The 20,725-nt window shown below is 41.8% G+C and overlaps 1 protein-coding gene across 4 annotated transcripts; it reads left to right on the forward strand.

Annotated features, from left to right (window-relative positions):
* The first annotated feature begins 357 nt into the window (after positions 1-357).
* On the forward strand, positions 358-20,058 carry tdrd6 (tudor domain containing 6). Of its 4 annotated transcripts, XM_035143329.2 has the most exons (19): positions 361-721; positions 1,882-7,339; positions 7,500-7,570; positions 7,693-7,773; positions 8,078-8,132; positions 8,222-8,316; positions 8,512-8,574; positions 10,084-10,138; positions 11,990-12,063; positions 12,175-12,229; positions 14,136-14,230; positions 14,411-14,473; positions 15,490-15,508; positions 16,226-16,293; positions 17,441-17,495; positions 17,629-17,672; positions 17,761-17,824; positions 18,029-18,091; positions 19,504-20,058. In XM_035143329.2, the coding sequence occupies exons 2-19, from the start codon at positions 1,912-1,914 to the stop codon at positions 19,590-19,592; spliced, it is 6,537 nt and encodes a 2,178-aa protein (XP_034999220.2). In that variant the 5' UTR covers positions 361-721; positions 1,882-1,911; the 3' UTR covers positions 19,593-20,058. The 4 variants fall into 4 exon arrangements, 3 of the variants coding, with proteins under 3 accessions (XP_034999221.2, XP_034999222.2, XP_034999220.2); XM_035143330.2 differs by lacking the exons at positions 11,990-12,063; positions 12,175-12,229 and having other exon boundaries at positions 360-721; XM_035143331.2 differs by lacking the exons at positions 8,222-8,316; positions 8,512-8,574; positions 10,084-10,138 and having other exon boundaries at positions 360-721.
* The last annotated feature ends 667 nt before the right edge of the window (positions 20,059-20,725 follow it).

Genomic DNA, 20,725 nt, shown 5'->3' on the forward strand with positions numbered 1-20,725 from the left:
AATGGCAGACATCATAAAAACCACACAGCACATTTTAGATGACAATGAAAACTGGACATAGATGTTACAATAAATGTAGGCCCACTCTATTTAAACCTGTGTTAAAGATTTTGTGTTTTGTATTTTATTCTTTGTAATTTTTGGGCTTTTAAACATCTCATTTGTGTATTTTGTATTTATGCTGTGTGAAATAAAGTAAAGTAAAACTACAGACTGTATCTTGGTCTTTGTTATATATGGGTGTGTTTTTCACATAAGTCATTCTAACATAACATTTGATTGTTTGTATTTACGTTGTGTGGAATAAAGTAAAGTAACGAATCTGCTGCGCTGCGCACTCACTTGCGTCAGGGGACAACAGCGCCACTTCCGGCTCGACGAGAAAAAGGGGGAAAACCTCTTGAGGTGAATGCACGCGGGTGGATTCGGGCTAGTTAACGTTAGCCGCTAACCAACTAACCATCTAACGTACTTACTAACCAACTAACCAACGTCGGTTTGCTGTGGAGTTTTTCTTTGTATTTTATTAGAGTATTTTCGGAGGCAGTCAAACAGTTTTTCTGACACATCCGAACAAACCAGGGGAACAGGACTGAAGTTCGGAGGATGTGAACAGCTCATGCGGTCAAGGTGAAGTGATCCGGGGTTTAATTAAAGTTACCACCATCATCATCATTACGGGGTTTGAGGAGACTCTAGGATCCGCAGGACTTAAAACAAGGTGAGTCATTGTGTTTTACTTCTTCATTCGCTGTCGAGTCATGTTCAAACCGCGGGACCGTCATGCTAATCCGCCCGCAGGTCATGTAGCACCTGTTGCCTGCCATTTTAATGTATGATGCTAATGAGTGCGGTGCCGTGAGAAGCTAACGCTTAGCAGCGGCTAATCTACGTCTGAGTGTAATGGGAAGTTAGCTAACAGTCACAACCCGAGCACATGTCGTGAGTTTCAGGGGAAATTAACGCTCGAGTTTGTGGATTTCCTGGAAAAGCGGAGAAGTAAATCACACTTGCTCATGATGAAAAAAATCACCATCCATAACCAACAATTGGTTAGCTAAACTTTTCAGTCGATTTAAACGATCCATTGCCGGTGTTAAAAGCAGAATGTGACAGCTCTGTTACCATGAATGGGTTTTATCTTCCTTCTCAGTAAAATCTAACACATTACTGGTGTTAAATTATGGCTCATTGTATTTAACAGGATTCACCAAACAAAATTCTATGATAAATATTGTGTGCCTGTAGCAGCTAATGATGAAGATCACATGTTGGTGCTGTTGTCATTGAGTTTATTCAGATGAAGTAAAATCTGAGGTTGACATTGACAGAGGGCACGAGCTACACCACATTAACATTGGACTGCAGCTGTACACTCGCATTACAATGGCAACAAGTTAGCGACTGTGGTTTACACTATATTACAGACGTATTTGTGTTTGGTAAAAAGTCATTAATCTATTACACATGCCTATGAGTAGCACATTACAAAATATTTATAATCATGTAGAGCTGGGCAATAAAACTATCAATAATCATCCCAATTATTTTCATCAACAGCCATATAACAAAATGTGACATTTAATTTTGGCCATATTGCCCATACCCTATGATCATGTGCTTGAGAGACACCAATTCAATTTATAAAGTTGTTGGCATTTTTAAGTGTTTAAACAATGAAGGGATTACATTTTATTTATGTCATGTTCTGCTACATTTGTAAGCACTATTTTTACATGTTTTCATTTTATAATGATTAATCAATTTTAGTTAGTTAAGCTGTCACACGAGTAATGTCTCTGAAGACCACATACAAATTGGAATGGAGGCCTGTGTTTTAAGGTACGTGTTTGTTTGTGTGTTTGTTTGTATGTTTTTCAGATAACATCCAATGCTTTCACTGCAGTGTTCATGAGAGGTGACAGATCATGGGTAGCTGGAATTCATGAAACTGCCAAAATGTCATCAACACTCAGACTCCCTATACGAGGATCAGAAGTAACAATTCTCATAACCAGGGTCCACTTGCATCCCCTTTGTGTGCTTGTAGAGTTCTGGGGAAAGTTCAGTCAGGACAGCACCGTAGATTATGAGTGCCTGGCTAAAGACATTCAGTCACCTGAAAAGGCATTTCAAGAGTTTGAAGGAAGTCCTGGTGACCAGTGCTTGGTCCAGATAGATGATATTTGGAACAGGGCCCGCATAGTCTCTAGAAATGGCTCAAAATACAGTTTGTTTCTCATTGACAAAGGGGTGACGTCTTGCACCAATACAAGTAAGCTGGCATGGGGTAAGAAGGAGCACTTCCACCTTCCACCTGAAGTGGAATTTTGTGTGTTAGCTAATGTGTTGCCACTCTCGACTGAGAGCAGATGGTCTCCAGTGGCTCTCGAATATCTGAGATCTCTCTCCGGGAAGTCTTTGAAAGCACATGTTCAAGATGTACTGGTGGCCTACAGGACATTTCTCTTGCACATCCCCTGTATATCCAAACAAATGTATGAGATGGGATTTGCCAAGAAGGTGTCTCCAGACATGTTCCAGGAATTTGTGCTCATGTCACTAAAGTCCAATAGTGTCGTTCAAGTGTCGCCAGAGAGTCACCAGATCTCCATGGGAGCAGGTGTGCGACTGCACATGCAAGATCAGTTCATGGTCCCAGAGCTTCCAGCTGGAACTGTGGAGACCGTCATAGTCACAGAAGTGACAAGTCCGCAGAAGATTTTCTGCCAGTTGAAGGTCTTCTCACAAGAGCTGAAGAAACTCTCAGAGAAAATCACAAAATTCTGTGAGGGCAGAATGACCAATTGCACCGTGGGTCCAGAAATGATTAGTTTTCCCTGTGCTGCAAGAGGAAATGATGGCAGATGGCATCGCTCTGTCCTTCAACAGGTTTTCCCAGCCAATGGAGTGGTGGAAGTGTTTAATGTTGACTATGGAACAAAACAGTTTGTTCAAGTGGAGAATGTGGGACCACTGGCTTCAGAATTCTTCAGGATGCCCGTTGTGACCTACATCTGTTCCCTCCATGGAATCGTTGACAAAGGGGTTGATTGGACATCCAGCCAGATTGACCTTCTCCAGAACCTTCTTCTGCACAAGACTGTAATCGCTAAATTTGAGTACCAGAGCATGTCTGAGGGTGTTAACTACGTCACGCTATTTGGTGATGAAAATACAAATATCAACAAGTTGTTTGGGTCCAAGGAGAGCTGTTTAATGGAATGTGAGAAAACACTTGGAGATTATGCTATCCGTAGCCCTGCATACAGCCGTGAGCATCAAGCCCAGCAAGAAAGATGTCAAGGAAAGACGTCAACTTCTACAAAAGCTGCAGAGGAAAAAGAACAGAAAGGAATACCTGAGGAGTTACCTGCAGAAGACCTCTCCCTAAACTCTTCACATGTTGCAGTTGTTCAGCATGTATCCAACCCATCAGAGTTTTGGATCCAAACACAGAACTATGCTCAGGAGCTGGATGAACTGATGGATAGGATCTATCATTTGCACAAAGATTCAGAAAATAAAGATGTGGTGATGAATCCAACTGTAGGGTTGTACTGTGCTGCCAAGGCCGAAGATGGTGTCTTCTACAGAGCAATTGTGTCTGAAGTAGGTGAGACACAAGTCAAGGTGTTCTCTGTTGATTATGGAAACACTGAAGTTGTTAAAATTATGAACATCAGGACCCTTCCTGACGAGTTCAAAAAGCTGCCAAGACTTGCACTTAAATGCACCCTGGCTGATGTCAGACCCAAAGATGGGAGATGGAGTCCACGTGCCTCTGAATATTTCATCAAAGCAGTCACAGATAAAGCACTAAATGTACACGTGACAGCAAAATATGATGATGGCTATGTTGTTCAACTAACAGATCCTGAAGCTCATGAAGAAAGAGATCTCAGTACACTGATGTGTACTTATAACCTTACTGAAAAGGCTGAGACAAAGCGACAACCCAAAGCCAATGTCACTATACCACCTGCTATTCTGCCTCCCACACAACATCCACACGACAGACTTGCAGATATGTATGGGAACAAGGGGATATGTCTCAAGGCACAAAACACTGTTGGCCCTGCCATCAATGAAAGGAGAATTCCTTCATTCAAGGAGCACATGTTTCACATTGGGAGTATCCTAGATGTCTCTGTGTCCCACATCAAAAGCCCAAATGATTTCTGGTGCCAGCTCGTGCACAATGCAGGGCACTTGAAATTGCTAATGCATGATATACAGGCTCATTATGTAGGCAGTGAATTTCAGCCTGTTGTTGAAACAGCTTGTGTTGCTCGCCACCCTGATAATGGAATGTGGTACAGGGCCATTGTGATTCACAAACATGAAAAACCTCTCGTGGATGTGTTGTTTGTTGACTATGGCCAGACAGAAACCATCTCCCTCTATGACCTGAGGAGGATATGCCCAGAATTTCTCACTCTGCCTGGACAATCCTTTCGATGCAGTCTGTTAAACCCTATGGACCCCACATCTGCCATCAATGACTGGAATCAGGAGGCAACAGCAAGATTCCACAACTTTGTGGAAACTGCTGCATCCAACTTTGTGATTTTAAAGTGCACCATATATGCTGTCATGTACAGTGATCAGAAGATCATTTTCAACATTGTGGATCTGGAAACTCCCTTTGAGAGTGTCTGCACCAGCATGGTCAATCTTGTCAAAAGTGCCCCTCCCAAGAAAGTCTCTGAGCCAACTGTCCGCCTGGACTCATACTACTTCTCATCGCACAATGTCAAAACTGGCACAGAGGAACAGATCACAGTGACATGTGTGAACAATGTCAATCAGTTCTACTGCCAGCTTGAGAGGAATACTGATGTGATGGAAGATCTCAAGAACAAGGTTAGTCAAGTCTGCCATCAGCTAGAGAATGTAAAGCTCCCAGGAGTCTTAAGAACTTTGTGCTTTGCCAAGTACACTGATGGACACTGGTACAGGGGTCAAATCCAGGCCACAAAGCCAGCAATCCGGGTTCACTTTGTGGACTATGGTGACACTATTGAGGTGGCCAAGTCTGACTTGCTTCCAGTACCTATAGAAGCTAATGACATCATGTCTGTGCCTGTGCAAGCAGTTGTGTGTGGTCTGTCAGATCTCCCTGCCAAAGTTCCAAGTGAGGTGAACAGCTGGTTTGAGACATGTGCAACAGAATCTAAATTCCAAGCAGTAGTTGTGGCCAGAGAACCCGATGGTAAACTGCTGGTTGAACTATATCAAGGAGGCACTCAGATAAATTCAAAGATCAAGAAGAGGTTTCAGATTGAGATGCACACAAATGAGCAGGTTGTCTACCGGAAATCATTTGACACTTTGGCAAAAAATGTGCCAAAACAACTCTCTGCCCCCAAAACAGCTAATCAAATCAGAGATGACTCTAAATCTACCAACACAAATCTACAGTCTGCACCGAAGCCTTTGCGCCATGTTAATGAAAATGGTCAAAAGGTCAAAGCTGTTCCGATACAGCTGTACAAACCTCCTCACCAAAGACAGTCAAGTGGGACCACACTGAGAAATATGGGATATGGTTATGAGCCTGCGGGTGCCCAAGTCAGACCAAGAGAGGAAAATGTCCCCACTGACACCGACCAGCTGATCAAGTCCATATCACCTGGTGCAGACTCTCAGATAGAAGGCAATGTTGAAAAACTTCCTAAACTTGCAGACCTGCCATCAAAATCTATCACACCAGGTATGGAAGCAGAGGTTTATGTCTCACACTACAACAGCCCATCGAGTTTTCACGTTCAACTCTTCAGGGACGAGGATGAAATATTCTCTATTTCTGAAAAGCTCAATGATTCAATATCAATCCCAAAAACCAATGACGTCAAAGATGTAAATCCAGGTGACCTTGTTCAAGCAGAATTTGCAGATGACTCCATGTGGTATCGTGCAGTTGTAAGAGAAATCCACAACAACACAATGGCTCTCGTTGAGTTTATTGATTTTGGAAACACAGCAATGACGCAAATGTCCAAGATGGCCAGACTCCACAAGCCTTTCTTGCTGCTACCCATGTACAGCACACACTGCATGCTGAGCAATGTTGCAGATCATGGAAAAGAGGACATGCTTGATCCTAAAGTGCTGTCAGCTATTAAAGAAGCCTTATGTGGTGATGGAGACAAGAAGCTCAAATGCCGGTTTATCAGGCAGTCAGGATCTGTGTGGGAAGTCAGTCTGGAGGATAGTGGTGTGAATCTCATATGTAAAGTAACTACCAAGTGTTCAGCCAATGCTTCTGAATCCACCTCAGAGAACCATGAAGAAGTTGAGGAAAAACCTGCCCAGACCCCAGAGAAACTGCCACTGAACTCTCGCCCTCTAAATTACAGTCAAGTAGAGTTTTTAGAGGAACAGCAGTTACAAAGCTACATCACATCGATAAATTATGCTCTTTCCTTTTGGTGTCAATCTGCTGACACAGAAGAACTGGACAAGATAACATCTGGTGTCTCAGAAGTTGGGAATGCAGCCGATCACAAACATGTTGACCTAGGCACCCTCTCCCCTGGCAGCCCATGCATTGTTCTCTTTTCGGACGATCATCTCTGGTACCGTGCGGAGGTCATCGACACTGAGGGAGACAAGCTGTCTGTTCTCTTTGTAGACTATGGAAACAAGTCCCAAGTCAATGTTACAGATGTGAGGGAAATGCCCCCTCATTTAGTGGAAGCTCCTCCACAGGCATTTTTGTGCGAGCTTGAAGGCTTTGATTCTTCATGTGGATCCTGGGACAGTGGCGCAGTAGATGAGCTGTTCACACTTACAACAGACAAGTTGTTACAGCTGACTGTCACCAAAGTAACCAGAGAAGAAGAAAACATCAAATACTCTGTGCAGATGGAATGTGACGGCCAGGTGATAAATGAGGTGATGAAAAACTGGTGGAAATGCTCCACAACAGAAAACAAACCAAATGCAGGTGAACAATGGGACTCAACTGTGGAAGAGGCTGCACTGCCTGAGGATCAAACGGAGTATCCCACAAAACAAGAAACAGATCCAGATGCTGCTTGCAATCACCCTCAGAGAGAGCATAGTGAAGACATCCCGTTTCCTGCACATTCTGACCAAAGTAATTTGATCTTAAGCTGTGACGAGGATGTGTGTGAAACTAAAAAAGGCTCTGAAGAGGAGGGTGCTTCAGTGACGGACACTGTTGGGCCAGATGACGGAAATTCTCTACTGGATTGGACCCGAGAGGAGGCCATGGACGGTTCTGAGATCCTACCGGCAGACCTGGAGTCTTCAGCTGCAGAAATGAGAACCTACAACATGGGAAGCAGCTTTCACTCCATGATTGACTTTGGTAAGCAGCACATTCATTTCGCTTTAGTGTCTGAATATTTAGTTTCTGGAAATGTTAATATGCAAAGATTTTTGTATTCTGAGCTTGTCATGTCACAGCTGAGTGTAACCTGTTGTATGAAGCTAATAATTTAGGTTATGTTTTTCATTTTCTCATCCAGCTCCAACAAATGACAGCAAGACTCATATCCCAAGTGACGTTTCTCTGACCAGCCGGTCAGCAGGGAAAATGGTAAATTTTGTTACAGTGACTTTTGCATATTCTGCATGTGAAGATATTGACCTTTCCATTATTTCATTTTGCATCTGGGTAGATGGACTTGATGACGTCTAATGTATTGTTCTTTTGCGAAGGTTCCACGTGCAGCTGTTTGTCAAAGGAAGAGCATTTATCAGCATGAGATGATTGATCTGATTTCTACAGACTTGGAGCAGGTACATGCATTTGTTTATGTCAATCATCAATATATATAATAATGAAAACCTTGCAAATTACGGTTGGTAGTTTGATCCTGAGCTTCTCTTGTCCACATGTCAAATCATCTTTGATAATTAAAATTGCCTCTAATGATGAACTATCAGTGTTACAGAAGCACTCTGTGTATAGAAGAAGTTCCATATGAATATTTGTGTGAGGCAGCAAAAGTAATCTGAAGTATAAATTGCTTTGATTGGCAAAGAGTAGTGAAGTGTTCGATATTTATTCCTTTTACCATTAACTGTGCTTGTCTTCTCACAGATTCAGACTGAATTATTGCTGCCCTCTCCTCTGCTTCCTGCTCAGCTTTTGTGTGGTATGAGCGGATCAAATACTTTCAAATGAATTGTGTGTCATGTCAAATTTGTTTGAATGTGATGTGACTTTTGTCCCTTTGCACTGCAGATCCATATGAGCCAAGTGATGATGAGAAACTCACAAGGGAAATGGTAGAGGATGTCATCAGCCTGACTGAAAAGAGCAAGTTACAATGCATCCCAGTGAGTTTCCACTCAGTTTATGCATCTGCTGTCTTTTTATATAAAGTTTCAGGCTTAGTTTCACCGCCGGTGAAATTAATTTTTGACTTGATTTAAATGAGACTTTTTATTTGAAAACATTTACTGTAAGTGCATATATAATATATCTAAATTGATACAGAATTTTCTCAATTTCATTTTCTTAAATTTCCCCAGGAGCAAGTTGGTTCTGATGTAAAAGATGATCTGCATAAGACGATGGCTAAAGAATCAAATGAGGTATACAATACTGCTGTTGTGTATGTTAACTACTGTCTGTGGTGGACACTCACTGAGCCCTTTATTTGGAACACCATACTAATACTGGGTAGTTCCTCACATTGCTCTCAGAACAGCCTCAATTCTTTGTGACATGAATTTTACAAACTCGCTCCTCTTTTACGATTCTACTCCATGATGACATTAGAAACTGTCCATAAAGGGACGGACGTGGTCGGCAACAACACTCAGACTGTGGCATTAAAGCCCTGATTGATTTTTATTAAGGGCCCAAAGTGTGATAAGGAAGCTTTCCCCACATCATTACACCAGTGGCAAAAGCCTGGACTCTTACATAAGGCAGGTTGACTCCATGACTTCATTCTGTTGACTCAAGATTCTGTTCCCATCTTCTTCAACCTCAGCAGAAATCCAGATTCTTCAGACCAGGCTATGTTTTTCTAGTCAACTGTCCACTTTTGTTGAATCTGTCTCACTGCAGCCTCAGATTTCAGTTTTTGGCTGACAGAGGATTTCTGCTGTCGCTGCCTGCTCTGCTGTCTGACCATTCTCCTTTGACCTCTCTCTTCAGCAAGGCGTTTCCAGCCACACGACTGCCGCTCAATGGATGTTTTATGTTTTTCAGCACCATTCTGAGTAAAAACTCTAGAAACTGTTGTGTGTGAGAAAATCTGAGGAGATCAGCAGTTTGAGAAATACTCGAAACAGCCCATCTAGCACCAAGGATCAGGCCCTGGTCAGAGTCACTGAGATCAGTTGTTCTCCATTCTGATTGGGAAAATGATGCCACATGATTGTCTGATTGGATAATTTCACGAATAAGCAGGTGTATAGGTGATCCTTATAAAATGGTGTGTGTGTGTGTGTGTGTGTGTGTGTGTGTGTGTGTGTGTGTGTGTGTGTGTGTGTGTGTGTGTGTGTGTGTGTGTGTGTGTGTGTGTGTGTGTGTGTGTGTGTGTGTGTGTGTGTGTGTGTGTGTGTGTGTGTGTGTAAATATAACTTTATTCACATTTACTTTAATATACATTTATCTGAATAGTAATCAATAGAACATTATTTTTTTAAGTTAATTCATCATAAATTGTATTCTAAAATTGGGCAATGTCTGGAGAAATGTCAAAGTAGAGTGATGAGCTTTTCCTCTTTTCCATACAAAGCAGTTGTCTAGAAAGTTTCTGGTATTCTGTGTCAAAGTTATTACACAAAACTGTTAATTCTTTCTTATAAGTGAACAGTAGGTAGAGCGGGTGTAATTGGAAGGTTGGTAGATGGATCCTGAGCTTCTCTTTTCCACATGTCGAATTATCTTTGATGCTTAAAATTGCCTCTAATGATGAACTATCAGTGTGTGTTACAGAAGCACTCTGTGTATAGAAGAAGTTCCATATGAATATTTGTGTGAGTGGGCAAAAGTAACCTGAAGTATAAAATGCTTTGAGTGGCTGTTAAGACTAGTGAAGTGTTCGATATTTATTCCTTTTACCATTAACTGTGTTTGTCTTCTCACAGATTCAGACTGAATTGTTGCTGCCCTCTCCTCTGCTTCCTGCTCAGCTTTTGTGTGGTGAGTGGTTCCAATTTCAAATCGCACAGCACTCTATAGATTTTGGTAGTGTTGTTAACGGGGGGGGCAAATGTGAGGCAAACGTACTACGTGAGAGGAGAGGGATATGTTGCATGCTAGTGTCTTTAATAAAAATACTGTTATCCCGTACTTGCACATAGTTCTTCACCTGCCACACACAACACGAGACGTAATGTGAGGCGCACAGCCAGGACATCAGTGTTATAGTGACTGGAACGATCCAGATTCATGATCCAACATAATGACTAAATACATGTGATCATCAGTTTGTGTGAAGCACGACAGAGACGAGCAGACGCACACACACGCCTATGCTTAGGCAATTAGATGATCTGGAAAAAAGTAAGTCTTTGCCCACAACAGACTCTAGCTGTAGGCAACTCCCACAGAGAACAACTCTGCATTTTTGGTTTGCACACAATAGGTTAAAGGGGACATAGCATGCCCATTTTACCACAAGTTGATATGGTTCCTTGGGGTCTTAATGAAATGTCTGTAACATACTTTGGTCAAAATACCACAAGGATCATATAAAACAGCACCCTTTTTACCCTGTATAAAACAGCCCTCCACAGAGTGACCTGTTTTGAGTGCCTGTTCCTTTAAATGCTAATGAGCCAGCTCCCCCCTCCTCTCCCCATGATTTTAAACGATATAAATTACATATTTTATATGATATAAATTATCAAATATGCATCCCATACTTTGTATTCCCTTGTTGTCCTGGAGTTTTAATTTTCCCAATCACATAATTAAATGTCCCCTCTGCCCATCCACTACAAGCACACAAGCAGACAGACAGAGAGAGAGAGGTGGGGGGGGCTATGAAGACCATCATTTACCCCGAACCCGATATTCAACGGGTACAACAACAAGCGGAGAAAGCAGAATCGCGGGCTGACCTTATATATACAGTCTATGGGGCTGACCAGCGGAGAAATGCTCGTCCCGTGTGAACAGCCAGGCGGCTGCACGCAGGAGCGGCGCTGCGCTGCCTCGCGGCGGCGCTTCGCGTCCGGTGTACCCAGCGTAACTACTGTAACCCGGCGTACAGTAGAGCTGAACACTGCGGAAGTCTTCCACACAGCTGGCAGTGTGGAAGACCGCTCGAGCAGCGCAGCGCCGTTCTCAAGCGCGCAGCCGCCTGGCTGTTCACAGGACGAGCATTTCTCCGCGCTGGTCAGCCCCATAGACTGTATATATAAGGTCAGCCCGCGATTCTCCTTGTTGTTGTACCCGTTGAATGTCGGGGTTCGGGGTTACAGTAGCGCAGAACACTGCGGAAGTCCTCCACACTGCTGCTGTGTGGCGCTGACACAAATTCCAGCTCACGCACGGGAGAGCGGCGGTCGCTCCCGAGCAGCTGCTGCAGCCTCCCAGTCCCAACCATCCAGACAAATGCCACATGTGAGTGAATCGCGGGCTGACCAGCGGAGAAATGCTCGTCCCGTGTGAACAGCCCGGCTGCGTGCTTGGGAACGGCGCTGCGCTGCCTCGGTGTAAACCCGGAATGCATGAGTGTGGGGGACGGGGGGCCAAGACCATGTGAGGAGACTTCCAGTGTATTGTTACGACACAATACCCAGGAAGCGCAATCGAGTCGCTCAAGCATGACGTTTCTGACTTAGAGGAACTATAACAAAACGCGCGAGTGTTTTTTCCCCAGAGTTTTTGGGTTGGTAGACATGCCAGATACCCACATTAACCTGTAGAAGCACTAACAAAGTGGAATTTGCATGCTATGTCCCCTTTAAAAGTTTTATTAAATAGTCACAAAGAATAGTGTAATACTGTGTCTGAAATGGAGTGTGGTTGTTCTTGTCTTCACAGATGCTCCTTCAGAGCAGGACATTGCAGCTGGAAGTGATGTCACAGAGGTGCCATGCATTGCCCCACGTTTCAAAGTAATGTTCACTAAATTGATAACATTCATAAGACAGTTTTACATCAAATCATCAACACAGTGCATCAGATGATGCCTTCAGGTCAGTGATTGATGATCTGATCTGTTTTAGATTGACTTGATGACTGAAGACGAGACCTTATCTCCTCATGAGGATACAGAATCAGGTTTGCTGCCGTCACCTCAGTCTTCAAATGACTTTTGTAGACACCATTCAGGGGTTTTGTTTTATATGTGTGTGTTCAGGCTGTCACCTTTATCCAAAATTCAAACATTCATTCAAACGTGGGGGGGGGAGTTTATATTAGTACTGTTATGACCTGTTTGAATTCAAAATATAGTCTAGAACAGAGGTCACTAACAGGCGGACTGCGGTCCGGGTCCGGACCCAGAAGCCGTCCCGTACGGACCCGGACCTACAGCCAAAACAGAAGGTTATGATTTAAAACCTGACGGGGCGCTTCTATTTGTAACCGGCGCAGCTTTTGTAGTCTTTACGGTAGTGGTTTAGCGGATGAGGAAACGCACAGACCAATTGCATGCGAGTTAAGCCATCCCACGTGATACTACTCAGCCAATCAAGTCTGTGCATTCCAGGCGGTAAACATTGCGACTCTACAGTGCAGACAGATGAGAGTTAGAGGCAAGTTACACACGAAAAGACGGTAGAAAGAAAAAGACAGATAGAGATACAGGTAGAGAAAACAAAGGGAGAGAAACAGAGGAGTGAGACGGAGAAAGGGAGAGAAACAGAGGAGTGAGACGGAGAAAGGGAGAGAAACAGAGGGTGAGACGGAGAAAGGGAGAGAAACAGGAGTGAGATGGAGAAAGGGAGAGAAACAGAGGAGTGAGACGGAGAAAGGGAGAGAATCAGGAGTGAGATGGAGAAAGGGAGAGAAACAGGAGTGAGACGGAGAGAAACAGAGGAAACGGAGAAAGGGAGAGAAACAGGAGTGAGACGGAGAAAGGAGAGAAACAGAGGAGTGAGACGGAGAAGGAGAGAAACAGAGGAGAGACGGAGAAGGAAGAAACAGGAGTGAGACGGAGAAAGGAGAGAAACAGGAGGAGACGGAGAAAGGGAGAAACAGAGGGTGAGATGGAGAAAGGGAGAGAAACAGAGTGAGACGGAGAAAGGGAGAGAAACAGGAGTGAGATGGAGAAAGGAGAGAAACAGACGAACAAAGTGGGGGAGTGGGATATAAGAGGGGAAGAAAGTGATTCTAAAACTGTTCAATTGTTAAGATGTGTTGAGATTTATTATCTGTAAAATTGGTTGCGACTTTTGAGTCAAGATGTGAAACAGAAATAGGGAAATTCAAGCTTTTGCTCCCTTTATTTTATTTTTCTGAAGTTAAGCCCTTTATTTGAACATGCACAATTTTCACATTTTATTTATTTTCTCTTATTTTGAAATGCAGCCCTACTTTTATTTAGTTAATGAGAGAACATTATACATATCTGCAATCATACATATATGTTCAGTTCTATGTTACGTTCTATGTCAAAGTTTTTGAATCGTACTGAATTCATTTGATTTGACAGTCAGGTATTTAGTACATGCAGATGTTGATACAACTACTAGGCTACTTAAATATATATATCACACTAAATAGTTAGACATTATGATCTTCCGGACCTTTGCTTCAAGAAATTTTCTCTAGCTGGACCTCTTTACATTTTAGTTGAATACCCCTGGTCTAGAAACACATTAGACTGTTTTTTAAAATGTAGTTTGCCTCATGATCCAGCAGAGGGCAATCACTGTCAGCTTGACCTATTGCATCCACTCTATCAGTAAAGTAAGTCAGTAATATATTGTTGTTTTGTTATGAAAATAGAGGATATTAGAGATCAAAGCTGTTCTGAGTGGACAATCACAACACCACAGCATCTGAGAAGAGGTGTGTGTGAAAGTTCAATGACAACAAATCTGTGGGCTCACCTGCTCTTTCCACCTAAGTGAGGCAGCTAAGTGAGGCACCACAGACGAGCGGAGCAAATACTTTCAAATGAATTGTGTGTCATGTTGAATTTGTTGGATTGTGATTTGACTTTTGTCTGTTTGCACTGCAGATCCATATGAGCCAAGTGATGATGAGAAACTCACAAGGGAAATGGTAGAGGATGTCATCAGCCTGACTGAAAAGAGCAAGTTACAATGCATCCCAGTGAGTTTCCACTCAGTTTATGCATCTGCAAGTTCAGGCTTAGTTTCACCTCCAGTGAATTTCATTTTTGACTTGATTAAAATGAGACTTTTTATTTGAAAACATTTATTGTAAATACATATATAATATATCTAAATTGATACAGAATTTTCTCAATTTCATTTTCTTAAATTTCCCCAGGAGCAAGTTGGTTCTGATGTAAAAGATGATCTGCATAAGACGATGGCTAAAGAATCAAATGAGGTATACAATACTGCTGTTGTGTATGTTAACTACTGTCTGTGGTGGACACTCACTGAGCCCTTTATTTGGAACACCATACTAATACTGGGTAGTTCCTCACATTCCTCTCAGAACAGCCTCAATTCTTTGTGACATGAATTTTACAAACTGTTGGACTCGCTCCTCCTTTACGATTTTACTCCATGATGACATTAGAAACTGTCCATAAAGGGACGGACGTGGTCGGCAACAACACTCAGACTGTGGCATTAAAGCCCTGATTGATTTTTATTAAGGGCCCAAACTGTGATAAGGAAGCTTTCCCCACATCATTACACCAGTGGCAAAAGCCTGGACTCTTACATAAGGCAGGTTGACTCCATGACTTCATTCTGTTGACTCCAGATTCTGTTCCCATCTTCTTCAACCTCAGCAGAAATCCAGATTCGTCAGACCAGGCTGTTTTTCTAGTCAACTGTCCACTTTGGTTGAATCTGTCTCACTGCAACCTCAGATTTCAGTTTTTGGCTGACAGAGGATTTCTGCTGTCGCTGCCTGCTCTGCTGTCTGACCATTCTCCTTTGACCTCTCTCTTCAGCAAGGCGTTTCCAGCCACACGACTGCCGCTCAATGGATGTTTTATGTTTTTCAGCACCATTCTGAGTAAAAACTCTAGAAACTGTTGTGTGTGAGAAAATCTGAGGAGATCAGCAGTTTGAGAAATACTTGAAACAGCCCGTCCAGCACCAAGGATCAGGCCCTGGTCAGAGTCACTGAGATCAGTTGTTCTCCATTCTGATTGGGAAAATTAACATGATGCCACATGATTGTCTGATTGGATGATTTCACGAATAAGCAGGTGTATAGGTGATCCTTATAAAATGCTCAGTGAGTGGGTGTATAAATATGACTTGATTCATGTTTACTTTAATATACATTTATCTTAATGGTAATCAATAGAACATTATTTTTTTCAAGTTGATTTGTCTTGAATTGTATCTCTTGACATTACAATTTGGTAATTTCTTTAATTCTAGGTTGAGAGTGAATCAGAGGGTGAGTCGTTTCTAAGAACTATTACACAATATTTAAGGTGGGTTTAATAAACACTGCAGGCTTAGGTCACAAGACTCATGCTCACATGTACATAGGACAACTATTACATTGCAGTATATTTATCATAGAGGGAGTTTGTTTAATGCTTGTACCGCTGGACATTAACTATCACAACCTCCAGAACAACTCAACTGCCATGTGTACAGAATGATCCATAACTAACCTGCTTGTTTGTTCCTGTTGTGTTCTCACAGTGTCCGTTTACCAGGGCAGCACTTTTCCAACTACTGACCTTATTCTGAATAAGACAATTATTATTTAGAATATTAAATTCAGATTTCTGTTTACATGTTACGGATCATAGTCTGATTATGACTCAAGTCTACATTATGTCCTACTGCTTGTTCACACTTGAACCCAATCAACTAGTTGGTAACTGCTGTATGTCGATGTCATAAAATGCTGTGAGAACTCCCAACAGGCCGTTATAATAAGAGTATGACATGTCTATATAATTTGACTACGGTCAGGATACCCACATGTCTTACTTCAACTATTACTTATACAGAGTATGACCTCATTCAGGTTATGGTAATCAGGAAATGATGTTTACATGGCATTGTCTTATTCAGACTGTGAATTGTGTTCATATCGTAATACAGGGGGCCATGTAAACATCTGTTATGATACAGTGAAGGATTGTGATTTTCTGTACAGGAGCTCCCTCAGTGTGTGAAATTGCAATAGGACCCGTTTCTCTACAGGATGAGGTCGTGCCTATACAGGTAAAGTGGAGCCATTTCTGTTTAATGAAAATACATTTTAAACCGGTTTGATTCCGACTTGTTTATCAGCATCACTTGTAGTCTGACGTCATTCACAACTGTCTAACTGTATCAGTTGAAACAAGGAGTTTCTTGTCCAGGCACAGGGTTTGGTGCCAACACACCTATCGCATGTGACTGCAACCCCACCTTCAGCACTCAGTGTTCCTTTGTTTAAAAAACAAGATAACTTCCTTCATGATTGACACACCACTCCTCCCACTGCATATAAAAGACCCAGTTAGCTGGAGGGGAATGAGCAAGATTATTTTAGTCTGAAGACAGTTAGCTAGTCTGGATTTTTGCCAGATGCGCTTAAAGGGATATTTCACCCAAACATTGAAAAGCCTTTGAATTTCTATAACTGAATATGTTTTCATTGAAATTATGTATTAGATTTTTTCCCTGTGGAATTTCACCGTTGTGTGTAAATAATTGTTTATCAAAGAACAAATGATTCAGGCTCTAGTTTTTAATCTACAGTATCTAATTAACAGTATATGTCAGTGGATTTAAAGCCTTAAAATACCTTTACCAAATTAGACTAGAAACAAGGTCTTTCACACCATGTGTTTAGGCTAAATGTCCACTGTGATGCACGCAGCTCCACAGGAGGACATCATGCTGGATGATGTTACAGGCAGCATCAGGGTCACCACGTTGTCTCCAGACTCTTTCACACCCGTCACATGTGCTCAGCGTGAACCTGCTCTCACCTGTGAAGAGAACGGAGCGCCAGTGGCGGACCTGCCAACTCTGTTGTTCACTAATCGCGAATGCCAGTGGAGCTGTACTGGGCTGGGCTGTGAGCACAGGTCCCACTAGAGGACGTCGGGCCTCATGGAGTCTGTTTCTGACAGTTTGGTTTAGAAAATCTTCGGGTACTTCCTCCCACAGTGTAAAGACAGGCAGACTGTAGGTGTGAATGTGAGCAAATGGTTTTGTCTCTGCATGTTGGCCCTGTGATACACTGGCAACCTGCCCATGGTGTGCCTTGCTCAATGTTAGCTGGGATTGACTCCAGCTCCCCCCCTCTACCCTCAATAGGATAAGCTGTATAACAGGGCTGTGGTCTGTATTGGAACGCTCTGCTACTGTCTGTTTTTAGGATAACTCCATGACTGAAGACGAGACCTCAGATCTTCATGAAGACAAACTTCCTGGTTTGCATTTTGTTATCTTTTTTATTTCTTTTGATTTGTCAATTGGATATTTGATTTGAACAAGTGTCGTGCTTGTCTCACACTCCTTTTCCCTTTTGTAACAACGGTTACTCACCTGTCTCTGTGGTTGCAGCTCTGTCCTGTGACACAAAGCCACAAAGCTACTGTCAAGACATGGTAATAGAGATCAATCAACACATGTCTACAATTATACAGCAAGTCATCACATGTGTGACAAGTGGAGGTTGTTGTTATTTCTCTTCAGAGTCACCTGGATGATGAGATGACCCGTGTTTTGGCAGAGAGCTGTCTGACAGACGCCTGCAGAGGTATCAGACTTAATGATCAACAAAACATGCAAATATTTATTAGAAGGCCTCACAGGTCGGCTCTCTATCGTTGGGGATTTGTCTTGATTTAATAAAGATCGTCATGTTTGACAGTAAATGTAATTCCAGTACTTTAATGTAGTGAAGAACTATGTCCTGCTTGTTTGTGGGCGTCATTATACTGATCTCTCCTTGTTCTTTCAGACCAGCAACAACAGACTGAAACAGAGACTGAGCAGCTGGTGCATTCACCACCCGAACAAAGAGGTAACCATTCAGAGGAGAAATTGACTTTTGATGGTTGAGTTGATTCTATCAGAGGTTCACAGGGCTGATATCCAAATGTGAACAGAAAACTTTTTTTAACTGACAGAACTAGTATATAAGTAAAATGTGTATTCTGGAGCTTTAAATCCACTGACATTATATAATGTTAATTAGACACACACGGTCTAAAATCTAGAGCCTGAATGATTTGTTATTAGATAAAAATCAGCTGATAGGATTCACAGACTTCTGAGACTTGCTCATATGAAAACTTATTTTTCAAAATAAACGCAGAAAAGATTTGTTTACATTTTAGGAAAAGATACTTTGTTTTCTTCAAGTTCTGTATATTTGGTAATATTTGTATTTCTTATTTATAATCATTTATCATAAAGGTTATTGTTAAACTGTAAAATCCCGAGCCTTAATTCAATTTCTTTGTCATTAGCGCTTGATAACGTCATCTTGAGGATCATTGGTAGTTTTTAATATTTGTATACATGTATCAGTCAATATAAGTTTGGTCCAGCCCTCGTAGAAACATTTATTATGGCCAGCAGTGTGGTTTATGTCAAACCAGCATCAACCAGCAGGTTTTCAGTCAGTCCAGTGAGAGACAACCTCCACAGTTAACCTCACTGCACCATGAGAGCATTCAGAAGTCACCAGAACAACTGATTGTGTTAAAACGATGACAATTAAATGTGTGCTGTCATGTCACTGATCATCAAACTGAACAAACATGTTTATTATTCTAGTCAAGAATTAGAAACTCTAGTGTACAAAATATTTTGAGACAGTCAAGTCATGCTGAGTCATTGTCCCGTGTTAGTTCCTCCCAGCGGGGATGTGAGCAGGAATTTTATTTCAAGAAGAGGAAGAAGAAATTATCTAGAAATGATCAAAATAAAATCTCTTCTGTCTGAAAAGCTGCAGCAACAGAAAACAGACTAACGATAAATAACTGTACGGGACAAACGTACGTGGAATTTATTTTTCCAGAATGAAACGTACGATTCTTATTCTCACCCTGTCCAGGGTGTTGAATTCAGAGTGGAATATATCTAATACTTAATTTCAATGCAAATGTATTCAGTTATAGAAATTCAAAGGCTTTTAAATTTCAAAAACAGATTTACTTACATACTTTTTGCTCATGAGTAAGTTGTTACAGTTGCAGTGTTACTTTTATGTTTTAGCATCAGAACCATACACACAAATTGAATTTATCAATTAACACAAATACAGTTGAAGCCACTGTTTCTGCCCGTATCATGTTGGTTTGCCACAAGTGTTGCAATCATGAAGTAATATTTATGTGATGGAGTAATGCTGCTGCTTTCGTCAGTGTCCCAATTCATTTGACTTGTCGCTTCGACAGTGTGTGATGTGTCCTTCTTTCCTCCCCTCAGACGTCAAGCTGTCCGAGGTGACTCATCTCTCTCTGGTCATCTGTGACGGTTCTGCTGATGATCTGCCTGTTGAGCAGCGGCCGCAGTAACCGCCCTATGATTCCTTTTATTGTCTCTGCCACACATAACAAAACTGAGTTCGTTGACTGCAGATGTTTAAGTTATAAGACACAAGTTCTCTTTTCTTTGTTGTGTTTGTTCCTGGTGTTTCATGGCAGTGTTGATTTATTGAGTCGACCCAGCAGGTCCTCATTCTGCTTTTCACATTTTTCTTTTACATTGTTCCTTTTGAAAAACAACTATCTAATTTAAAGTGCCTCTATCTATGTGCTCACCCAGTTACCAGGAGCTCTTTTGTGTTACCGATATGTTCTGATAAAAAAAAAAAACTGCCACGAAGTATTGAGTCTTTCTTTGAAGATAAGACTGGTTTGAAAGGTTGTGACTTGTAATGTTATTTTGTTAAAGAATGCTACCAAAGTTTTCTGTGTTGTGGATACATGCATGCGCTAAAGAGACATTTCTGTTAGTTCAATAAATATTATACAGATCTAAGGGGCTGAGTCGTGTTTTTTTTATTTGAATCACCCACCTACTCACTCCTGTTGCCTAAGTTTGGTGGCATGACATCTTAATTTTGTATCTATTCTAAATGTGATCACATTTAGTTTAATAATTCCAAAACAAATTAAGACTATTAGTTGGTGAAGATTGAAATGCATCAACATGTAGAATTTATTTGCCTAAATCACAGCTGCCACTCTTGCTCACTTTTTTTTTAAAAATAAATTATTTTATTTAATCAGGAAGTCTCCTTGAGATTAAGGCCTGAGAAGAAAAACAATCCGAACAACAAAAAGCACCACAAATGGTAACGACACCACAGGGAATCAATAGAAACAATTACGAGAATCGTGGAAGACCTCAGACAAAGAGGAATGAGGGACTGTAGTTTGAGGGGATTGTAGCTCATTCTGGAATGGATGAATCCAGATCTGCCCATGTTTGTGCGCACATGAGTGATATGGAGGGTTATATAGTTACTAGGTTGTGTACTGAAGGTACTAAATGTAGATGAGAGCAGAGCTGTGAAGAAGTTTGGAACCTTCAACAGTCGAGCTTGACGAGAGAATAGCATGTGAGTGTTTCTCCTGGTCTGTAAGCATGTCCATCCAACAGTCTGGTACAGGGAACAAGGACCAGTATGAAACTTGTGATGAAC

Source organism: Hippoglossus stenolepis, chromosome 20 (genome assembly GCF_022539355.2).
Source record: "Hippoglossus stenolepis isolate QCI-W04-F060 chromosome 20, HSTE1.2, whole genome shotgun sequence".
Lineage (NCBI taxonomy): Eukaryota > Metazoa > Chordata > Actinopteri > Pleuronectiformes > Pleuronectidae > Hippoglossus > Hippoglossus stenolepis.